Below are 12,198 nucleotides of genomic sequence, written 5' to 3'. Positions count from 1 at the left end.
TTAATGTGTACCTGGATACCACTGACGTGTACATGAACTGATTAATGAATACCTGGATACCACTGACTAATGAGTACCTGGATACCACCGACGTGTACATGAACTGATTAATGAGTACCTGGATACCGCCGACGTACACATGAACTGATTAATGAGTACCTGGATACCACCGACGTACATATGAACTGATTAATGAGTACCTGGATACCACCGACGTACATATGAACTGATTAATGAGTACCTGGATACCACTGACGTGTACATGAACTGATTAATGAGTACCTAGATACAACTAACGTGTACGTGAACTGATCAATGAGTACCTGGATACCACCGACGTACATATGAACTGATTAATGAGTACCTGGATACCACTAACGTGTACATGAACTGATTAATGAGTACCTGGATACCCATTGACCATAATTACTAAAAATAGAACCAGATACTTAAAGGACCTATTCTTTCTGATTTTTTTTTTCGGAACAGAGGAGAGGCTATATGTATATTGTTTACATCAATGTTTACGTCCAATGTTTTACTTGAATAGCATCATACTTTATAATTGTTTTCCGTTATAAAAGGTTATATTTAACAGTTGTGTGAAGTTAAAAGTCTAAATGAAAAAAAAAATTATGATACAGTTTAACTTCCATCTCTTGCAGATTGTTCTTTTTTTTCATGCAAACCATCTTAATTGAATCTCAAATGTATTACGCTTTTTATCTTCTCAGCTCTCACCATAATCGCGCCTACTTTTAATAATTCTCTCCTTGATGTAGTGAATCAAACAAGTATGTGAGATAATCAGACAATCTGTAGGCTATTCGTGAATTCACTTTTAAGTGTAAAATGCACAAACCAATGTTTTTTTCTGACTCCCATTTTTTTCTAAAACGCTAAACGTCATCTTGTACTGCAGTAGTTTGCTTTCCGAACTACAGCGGCGAATTAGACAAGTTTTCAATTACCTAGTCTGAATGCTTAACATGTTTTAAGTATGCTCCATCACATCATTAAAATTGAAAATTGTCACGATAAAAGATGATTAACACCCTTTAAAGGGGCATTCCTTCCTTCACACATCAGAAACATGGACCATTTTTATTGACGGAATCCATGTTCGAACGATGATTATAATTATGTTTGTGTTTACATGTAATGAAATTAACACCGAAATGTACAGACAAAAGGCGTATCGTATAGAAATACCGTATGTTTTTGCGATAATTAATGATACTTCGGGTCGAATTAAGAATTTTCACGACTTAATATTTAAACTTTGATTGATCTTGAGAGTAAAACTGCCGTACTAATGTAAAGATTATAACTTTAAAGAAATACGTAAGTTCAATTTTGACGACATAAACTTTATTCCAGCGAAGGAATGACCCTTTAATATACATTTACATCTTTGCCAGAGTAAAACAGAACAAACAACTTAGTTTTTTTTATTCTTAACCACTTACATATATACTTACGTATACATATACTTACGTATACATATACTTATACATATACATATACTTACATAATGCTTTTTTGCCATATGCACATACTTTATCATGCTTTCAGACTTTAAAAGTAAAATTCATGTGTGAATGAACAAGGGAAAACACATCCCTACAAAGTGTCCCGACATGACTCGAACACGTGTTCCCGCGTGTAAGTCTTAGCTTAGCCTCCTGAGGCTCCTGTCAGCTGACTGATAGACAATGTATATGCCGCGACGAGTCGACCCTCTCTCCTTTTGCACATGTAACACGCATCGCCTACCAACAAAGTGTAGTATTCCGTCCATGCGTAAGAGAGTATCATAATGCTGTACATAAGGACATGAAAAGTGTACCATGACCATAAATTGAATTAAGATATTATATTGTTCAACGAATATGATATTGTTGTTTTGAATACATGTCGCTAATACTTTCATCGTTGTTTGCAATAAATGTGCATGTTGCTTTAAATAACTATAGTATTATAAAATCAATGTTAGATTTGATGACCATACATTGTGTATTTTAAGCATTTGATAATAATTTAGACTCGATATTTTAATACATTATACTGTTTTGTTATTTTAATACATTATTCAGATTTGTTATTTTAATACATTATAATGTTTTGTTATTTCAAAATCACGGTACAATGTAACATATATACTTACTCAGAGACATATATCACATGTGATACCAGGGACAAATATAAATTATCATAATTAATTTTGCATTGTTTGCACGCAGAATGCGGCTTTCTGATTGGTTGAATTTTACGTCAATGTCTATGAAAATAAATCCGAAAATGGCGCGAAAAATGTGACGTCACAATACGGCCATTGACGTTGAGTGTTGATTTGTTAAAAAGAATCCCTTATAAGATCAGTTGAATTATACATAAAACATGTCTTTATTATGATAATTAATTTCAAAAATTAATTATATTAATTAAAAATCTGATAATATGTCCCTGGTGATATATACGTTTCTATTTTACTTCTACAGATTTGTGAAAATTAAGTGAACTTCTTTACTTACATTTCACTACCCTGATACAGTAATACATAATAAGTTGTACGGTAATTCATGTATTGTTTGAAACATGTACTCTGTATATATCATTATACAAATGTATAGCGACCCTGCCCTTAATAAAGCGAACCGGTACAAATGGTCATAATCGTGTCCTGGGTTCGGTTATAACCGGAACAGGGACGTTCAACCCCATCAATCAATCAATCAATCAAATGGCCATGTTCTACTTCTGTTTTCTATATCTCTATATTAGCCTACTTTCATAGGAGTAGGACATATGTTTTGTTTTTTCATTGCTTTCGTATTTCCGTTCTTACTTACAGTCCTCATACTGTACCTGTGATTTCAATGTATGTACATTTGTATGACAGTAATATCAGCTATTCCTGATTCATTTAAATATAACTTTTGTGATTATTAATTGTCGTATTTTTTATCCTCTTTAACGATATTGTTTGTCCATATATATATGCCAACGTATACAGTATTAAAAACATTATCAATTAGCTTTTGTATCTTAACCCAGGAAAACGTCTGTGACGGGTTGTCATATTTGCAAAACGAATGAAATCCTATTATTTTTAATTTTCTGCATTTGCATCAAAAATTATCAAATAACTCCTTCATTTCCAAAATTATTTTATATTTTTAAAACTTATCTATGGTAACATAACAACCTAACACATGTTTAATTATTTAATACAGTGAAACGTGAGTATATCATTACGTAGGTATTACCAAAATCAAAATGTCACAGCAATCTACTTGTTATTAGCCATTGAAAACTGACTGGGTCGTTAAGAGCATGCGGCATCGTCTTTTCCTGGACTTCAATTAATAAAATAAGTACTTCTAAGTTGTTGCATTGTCTGTTCTTTTGTTCAATACATTTATAATTCAATACGCTAGAATTCAATTAGTAAATAATATACATTTCCTGCCATTTTCTGAAGTATCATCTTAACAAGTATCGCCCTGAACTCCTGATCTACAATCTACTGTACAGTCATCAATTCTTATCAATATGGTGAATTTTTATTTGTACTTCTTTCAAAAAGTAAAGTTATGTCAAAGTTTATAACATAGGTCGCCAAAGGCTACCTGTCAATGTAAATAACATTTGTATTTCAATTAAGTTGATAATACATGTTGTCGAAGATCAAACATCAATTTGGTCCAATTTTTGTAACTACCATGTCTGAGTTTGTTCTTATATGAAACTGCAAACGACCTACTTCACAACCAGAACGGCAAAGTTACATGAGAGTAACCAGTCTGCAGCATTTGGCTGAGGCTGATAGTATTACCAATTATCAAATCTAAATAATGTTACCATTTTTGAGTCATTTTGCGACAAACAGATATAAATAGGTAAGTGTCAATAACTCTCCTACCAGTAAAAGCTGTTTATGCCATCTTGAAATTAAGAGGAGCCTTTAAATAGCAACCAATAGAAGTTTGCTGGATTTTTCGCCCAATGAACAGCTAGGGCCATTTTAAGGCGGGGTCTCCTTTTAGTAGTTGGTGAATTCTTCACAGAACAACATACGGGAGGCCTGTCACATGTCATCCAGAGCAATAAGGGTAAAGTGTCTTGCCCTAGGACACAACCACGAAAGCACAGACTGGTCCATTTCTCAGCTTCCCAAGAAACACAAACAACACAGGTTGAGCATCGAACCATGCACCTAAGATCTTCACTTGAGGTTACGTGGCCGGCGCTCTAACCTACTGAACTATTGTGGCCCCATCATCTTCTGAACATTCATGCAAAGTTCCATCAATTCCAATGTAAGCTGATATTACTTTAAAGATGGTGGTCATCTCGACACACAATAGACGACGTAAGACAGCTTGTAACAGTACTTCTAGCAAGTAGTGACAACAGGAGTTGTCAGAAGACAATATAGCTCGCTAAATGGGACGAGATTCAAAAGTAAGTCAAAGTTCACAGTCAAGGTCAGAGGTTCACAAATGTACCAATGGAAAGGCCTTGTCACAAGTAGTACTCATGTCAAATATGAAAGCCCCGTCTCAGACAGTAAACAAACTGTGGCCAAGGTTAATGTTTTTTAAAGTAGGACAAAGGTCACGGTCAGTAGGTCTGCAAATGAAGTACAAATGGAAATAGACATTGTCATAAGGAACATACATGTACATGTCAAATATGAAAGCCCTATCTCAAAGAGTTAACAAACTGTGGCCAAGGTTAAATGTTTGTGAAAGTAGGTCAAAGGTCACTGTCAAGGTCAGTAGGTCTGCAAATGAAGAACAAATGGAAAGAATTTGTCATAAGGAACATGCATGTCAAATATATAAGCTGTGTCCCTATTAGTACTGACACAACACTGTCTTACAAAAACTTTAACCAAGCTGCCCGCCGACATAGACAACGCCGATGCCAAGGGTATAAGCAACAGTTCCCTGGACTACACCCCAGTGAGCTAAAAACAACAAATAGATTATATTTGTTTTATTATTTAATATCTATATTCATATCTACTGACACATATATATATCTACATACATATATATGTTGGAAATCATTAATCTTCTAATTCTTTATTTATGTAATGAATACTTTAAAATATATGCTTTGATCACAATTAAAATGAGCATGACCCACCAAATTAACTCATTACATGTCACAGGGAAAATCCAACAATATATATATGTACATATGGATTAATGTATAAAGTATCACAGACAAAACACATTCTCTTCACATCATCATATACAACTTTCCCACCTCCTACTATCGGAAATAAACTCTCTAAAATACCCTGTTAAATTTCCCTCTTCCTGTTTCACACTGGAGTTTGGTGGGTTAATAGTTGCAGTAAGCCACAATTCAACGTAAAATCTGTGGCTTACGAAGGAGGAAAGCTGAAACATTGTTATGTGATAATGAAAAAGGCAACACACTTGCTGCAAAACAATTATAATGGACGCAAACTGATGGCTGGCTACAAACTGTATAATATTCCTCAATGCATCAAATAATAATTCAATTCTATCTCACTGAAATTAGGTCTAGGTTTTTTTTTTAAATAAATGGCGGTGAGCTTTATAATCTTTACCAAGTTAATTATAGATCATAGCTTATATAAAGGCAGGTGGCATGGGTTACCACATAAAATAAACTCTGAAGTTGTTTATCAACTTGATACTCAAAAGGTGGTTGCGTTGATGAGACTCAAGCCAGATGAAGAATTTCCCAAAGTTAATTGCAATTAATTTGATTAAATTCATCAAACTTGCAAAGTTGTTAAAAGTTTGCTGAATATCTCATAACTGTAACTTGAAAATTGATCAATGATCTAGTAAGAGAATTTAACCTTTCATTGTATGTCTCCAAGACAATAGAGCTCACACAGAAACAATCATTAATATACATGTCCATTGTTCAATAATGGAAAATGGTTGACACATGGTATGCAAAAGATTCTGAAAAAACTGCTCCAGGAATTATTTTAAACTGCGAGTTGTTCAGTCATATAAACCAATATTAATTCTATAATAACATCCTGTATATTGAACAATCTTGTCCTGAAAATTACTGATTTTCTTACTTTATGTCTTTATGACTAAAATAGATATATTACAGAGGGTGGCGTCTATGGCGTCTAAAACTACCGATATATATATTTATTACATTTTTACCAGTGAAATATCAAAAATTATTCATTTTATAAAAGTGATATTTTTCACTAGTGAAAAATATCACTTTTGCTGATTTGACCAATCAAATTAATGATTATATAATACCACAATAATTGACCAATCAGAAAGCCCGACATATATGTCAGCACCTGGACAGGGGGAACTACATTTTTTGAATGCAAACTTTCGCTGTAGGCCTAGTTAGCATAGGGGGAAGGTTTTTCGTTGATAAAAAATGTAATAAACAATAAATACAGAAAAAGATCACTACCCGAAGGGTATGTACAATCTAACTTAACTGGGAAAAATCTGGTTTCTATAAAACTACATGTACCTACAAACAGAAGACAGCAAGACAAAATCATAAAACTGGTATGTAAATTCCTTGGTACCCTATAAAATGTTAGCATTATTATGGACTATACATTAATGATAATGCATTGCATTTCGGCGAAGTTATTTATAATCGAGAGAAATATGTCAGCATAAAAGGATTTTGTTTCCACAATTTGAGATAAACTTTTTGTGGAGGTAACAAAACATTAAAAAGTTGAAACAAAGAATATTATTTAGTTATGAGTAACTAGAAAATTTGATTAATTTGCATTACTGGCAAACATGGGGATGTTGATTATAAAGTTTATCGTGGAGACATATAATCCTTAGGAGCCTACATAGTGTCTATATATATTTTATTTAGCTAAGGCTATTCAAGTACATCATATATTCAATTGGAGTACTTCAGAAATAAAGAAATTCTGCACATGGTGGGAACTGGAGAAAATGCAGCCTATTAATTATCTGATACTGTTGGAATCAAATCACCTCTATGAGGAATTCCTGTTTTTACAAACATGGAAATATTTTACCAGAATAGCTCTTACACAAATATTAAAGATTTTTTTTTTGCAATCAAATCATTAAGAATATTGAAATCTTAATAAAACAACAGCTATACAACAATTCTGATTCACAATATATCTGTAAATAACAACAATTGTTTCGAAGAAAACATTCCTTTCCAGCAGAAACTAAAAACACTACAAACATATTGTATACGTATGTCATATGATTTTTCAATGATAGTTGTGACTACTTTTTTCCTGTGTATGTTTAATCATTGGGTAAATGTTCATGTAAACAGATCTATAACGTTTTCTATGTAAACTAAGAAATGGACGGGATGGTTGCTGAAACAATAACATATGGGCCTAGAAAATACTGCTACTATTTCGTGACGGCTTCTACACAACGTGGCGTCCAGTCTAAAGTCTCATCCAGAGGCATCAGGTGATGTGCGATCTATAAACAAAAACGGAACATTATAAATCCACGGGAATTCAACATTATAGTATAATTCATACAGAAGTTTAAAATTTAAACATATCTTTAGCATTCATATTTAATAAAACTTCAGAACCACTCTAAGATGCTACAGGTATACATCTCTGACGATGAGTAATTATGACCGATTGAAAATATAAGAATAGCCTGTTGTATATTTTTTATATATGTATGTAATACCAAAAGGTATACATATATTTTACATTATTACCACCCTAAAAAAGTTTTGAACTTCTCTTTTAAAGTTAAATTGTATCCTAAAGCGATTCTATTGTAATCCAACTCACATAATATATCACTTTCTGTTTGATAAGAATCAAATTGAGAACACTGGTTTTTTTCACGTATTGATCTGAATTAGATATATTTCTATATTATTAGCGTGCAATTTCATGTGTTTTTCAAAACAAGCATTGTATATTATGTCTGCATCGTTCGTAGCAACTTTAAGACAAAATGTCAATAAATCATTAGTAGTTTTGTTTATAAAAAAAGATCCCCTGCTTTGGTTTGGGTTATTTTGTTTAACTTCCTATTATAAATTAACAGCCAGGGTCATTTAAGGACGTGCCAGGTTTTGGAGGTGGAGGAAAGCTGGAGTACCCGGAGAAAAACCACAGGCCCATGGTCAGTACCTGGCAACTGCCCCATGTGGGTTTCAAACTTGCGACCCAGAGGTGGAGGGCTAGTGATAAAATATCGGGACACCTTAACCACTCGGGCACCTCGGCCCCAGTAATTACATTATACATATCCTATACAAGTGATATAACGGAATTTCTGAGCTCACATCTTCATCTTCACGTTTCTCAAAAGAAAATTGGTACTGCGGAGACTTACTTGTTTTTCGTGGGGGTCCAGGGTGACGGTGTACTCCTCGTTATCCTGGCTTATTTGACAGTTCTTACTAGAGGTACAGTCCATGGTGACATTCACTGAGTTGTTGGACTGCAGACCAAAAAAAAATTATTAATTAAATTAATTAAAATTTTTTAGACATAAATATATCCTGTTAACATCTCAAAATGGTTTCTTATTGGTAATTAATCATTTTTTAGTTGATTCCAAATCAGATTGATGTTTATTTTAACTTTAAATTTTCTGTATACTAATGTCTCTAGCAAACGATGTGGGTGTGCCTGTCAAATTATTAATCGGCTTATCTGTTGGATTTGGTTAATATGTGCTACAAGATTATGCCACAATATACAGTATACAGTAAAACCTGCTCTAACGGCCACCTCCGTTAAGCGGCCATTATGTGGTCCGCCCGATGGAAAACACTATATAATGAACCTTAAATAAGCGGTCACCTGTCTACCGCGGCCAACGGCCACAAAAATATGCCCCCGAGTTGTTGTATCGTCCTGTATTAAGCGGCCATTTTGTCCAGAAGTAGACATCCGCGATAATCACATGACAAGGTATTTTTTATCAAATTCATCAAAACTTTTATCTTTGTTGGTTTTCATTTCAAAATACACTGTACATGGTATATTGTTATCAATATCAATAAGTGCATTATAATGTGATAAATTCAATAAACTGTTGAAAAAAAGAATTGGGCAACAGGCGGTTCCCAGCCAACCTGGTTTAAGCAGCCACCTGTCTTAAGCAGCCAATATCTGTCGGTCCCTCGGGTGGTCGCTTAATACAGGTTTGACTGTACTTCAAACAGTACAAAAAATATCTATGCTACAAAAACTGGCCATGTGTCACACAGGTACATCTGGGCAGTTACAGGTAGAATTGATTAATGGTAAATAAAATGAACCAGTCATTAACAATTGTATAATGATGTAAATTAAGCATTGTATGTACTGCACATGTATATTGCTAAAACGAAACCATATTAACGCTGTTCCAAAAAAAAATTTAAAAAATGGGGAAATTCAAATTCAAATTTTTGGGTATAAATTGCTTATCATGGGGTACTGGCCCTTACCATATAGCAAATTGACTACATCATGAGGCCAAGAAAGGAGCTGATCATGTAACTATCTGGCTGTCTACAATTATATTGATGTAGTAAATTGGCTACATTGACATAACGGTAAGTGTTTGAGTTTATTTTGTTTAATGTCCTATTAACAGCCAGGGTCATTTAAGGATAAGCCTAGTTAGCTCACCTGCCCGAAGGGCAAGTGAGCTTATGCCGTGGTGCGGCGTCCGTCGTCCGTCCGTCCGGCCGGCCGTCCGGCGTCAACTTTTTCATTCAAACAACTTCTTCTCAATAACCAAAGGGCCCAGGGACTTGATATTTGGCATGTAGCATGCTGGGGTGAAGTGCTACAAAGTTTGTTCAAATAAATGACCTTGACCTTCATTCAAGGTCACATGGGTCAAATAGGCTATAATCTTCAACCGACTTCTTCTCAATAACCAAGAGGCCAAGGGACTTGATATTGGGCCTGTAGCATGCTGGGGTGAAGGGCTACAAAGTTTGTTCAAATAAATGACCTTCACCTTCATTCAAGGTCACATGGGTCAAATAGGCTATAATCTTCAAATGACTTCTTCTCAATAACCAAGAGGCCCAGGGACTTGATATTAGGGGTGAAGCATGCTGGGGTGAAGGGCTACAAAGTTTGTTCAAATAAATGACCTTGACCTTCATTCAAGGTCACGTGGGTCAAATAGGCTATAATGTTCAAACGACTTCTTCTCAATAACCAAGAGGCCCAGGGACTTGATATTGGGCCTGTAGCATGCTGGGCTGAAGGGCTACAAAGTTTGTTCAAATAAATGACCTTCACCTTCATTAAAGGTCACATGGGTCAAATAGGCTATAATCTTCAAACGACTTCTTCTCAATAACCAAGAGGCCCAGGGACTTGATATTAGGGGTGAAGCATGCTGGGGTGAAGGGCTACAAAGTTTGTTCAAATGAATGACCTTGACCTACATTCAAGGTCACAGGGGTGAAATCGGCTTAAATCTGTAGAAATAATTTTGCTATAGCCAAGAGCCTCCAAGACCTGATATTAGGCCAATAGAATGCTGGAATGAAGGACTAGAAAATTTTAATATGAATAAAACTAGCTTACAATGATATTTGAATAAAGAGGTAATCAAGATAGTATCCTTAGAAATGACCTCAATCAACTTCAAAGTTGCTGTAGAGCCAGGTGAGCGATACAGGCCCATTGGGCCTCTTGTTTTGGAAGTGGAGGAAAACAGGAGTACCCGTAGAAAAACCACCAGCCTACGGCCAGTACCGGGCAACTGCCCTATGTAGGTTTCGAACTCACAACCCAGAGGTGGAGCGATAGTGATAAAGTGTGGGGACACCTTTACTACTCGGCCACCGCGGCTCCTATATGGTATAATGTACGGTAGACAGCCAGAGAGTACATATATAATTTTCACTCGAAAATAAATCAACCAAATAAGTCTGCATTGATTTACGGGACCGGCCTGTTAGAATTACGAGTGACCTTACCCTGTTAGACAAAACCACAGTTGATCTTGTGTCGTTAGCGTACGTATACATATACACACTGCCCTTGATCTTCACTCCCTCATCCTGAAAATGGAACGACAAATACCTTTAAATGGTATTTAAACATGGTTTGATCAGTAACCTGAAAATTTAAACCAGGTCCCAATTTTATCAGTGATTCTTAAATTAAGAAAATTCTGAATTCAAAGCTATTTATATGAGCTTTGTTGGCGTTAAGAAAAAAAAATGGTATTATGACATATTAAATACATTCTATTATTGTCATACTTTCCTTTGGAAGGAAAAATATTAGTTAAGGATTTCTGTCAGTAATATCTATTATGGAATGTTGATGAAACTGGAACAAAATAAAAATACAAAAGAAAAAATCTTCCTCCTGGACAAGATTTGTTTACAATATTAATTTTGACAAATGCCTTAATGTGATATCAAACACTCATAAAATGCTTCCTCCAAAGGAGAAGATTTCCAATCTACATTTAAATACAGTTTACTAAAGCAATCACCTCTTAATTACTATCTCCGATACATATGCTAATGTAGTCAGGAGCCATGTTGGTCTGACACACCAGGAAAACATTGGAACAAGGGGAGATAACTCCTCTTTATGTGACAAAACGAAAAATGATAAATCTGAGGGAAAAAACTTGAATAAGTCTAATTAAAATGTCTTCCTCCAGAACAAGACATTAATTTGAACGTACCTGTTCCATGACGGTTTCTATTATCATGTCGTTGTTGATCGTTTCTATTCCGGTACAGGTGAGTGCCACCTCGGCATCGTCACAACTTTCTGTATACACATCCAGTTTGTATGGGCAAGCCTGCGAATATATAGAAATCATTTTCTTTCATCCTAAACTCTAGAACTCAAACATGCTGATAAACTTGAGTAACATATATCCTTGTTAAGTACAAAAGACATACAGGATATCAGAAAATATTGTTTCCATATACATGTAAGAATGAAAAAACATTAATGCGATCATCGCCGATGGGTTTATAACATGTGCAGAGATTAATTCTGCTATCATTTAATAAGGTGCTATATATTACATAGAACTGATATTAGTACAATTTTTTACTTAGTATGAAAAGAATAAAACCAAAAATATTTATTCAGAAAATTCATTTGAGAATTAGTGTGTTAACTGAACAAGCATTATCAAAGAAATTCATAGTTATTTCTTGAGTAAG

At 34.6% G+C, this 12,198-nt stretch overlaps 1 protein-coding gene across 9 annotated transcripts in view; it reads right to left on the bottom strand.

Annotated features, from left to right (window-relative positions):
• Positions 1–7,297: 7,297 nt before the first annotated feature.
• The window catches only part of LOC117326363 (EF-hand calcium-binding domain-containing protein 7-like), a 44,358-nt gene continuing 39,457 nt past the window's right edge, over positions 7,298–12,198 (bottom strand). For all 9 annotated transcript variants that reach the window (XM_033883076.1, XM_033883079.1, XM_033883082.1 and 6 more), the window contains 4 exons: positions 11,706–11,825; positions 10,981–11,064; positions 8,379–8,486; positions 7,298–7,496 (listed from right to left, as the gene is read on the bottom strand). In XM_033883076.1, the coding sequence (XP_033738967.1) occupies positions 7,422–7,496; positions 8,379–8,486; positions 10,981–11,064; positions 11,706–11,825 (387 nt within the window). In that variant the 3' untranslated portion in view covers positions 7,298–7,421. The remainder of the gene's footprint in view (positions 7,497–8,378; positions 8,487–10,980; positions 11,065–11,705; positions 11,826–12,198) is intronic.

This window comes from Pecten maximus, chromosome 4, assembly GCF_902652985.1.
Source record: "Pecten maximus chromosome 4, xPecMax1.1, whole genome shotgun sequence".
In the NCBI taxonomy this organism is placed as follows: domain Eukaryota; kingdom Metazoa; phylum Mollusca; class Bivalvia; order Pectinida; family Pectinidae; genus Pecten; species Pecten maximus.
Note: the sequence above shows the minus strand (reverse complement) of the source record. Positions and strands in the feature narration are given on the sequence as shown.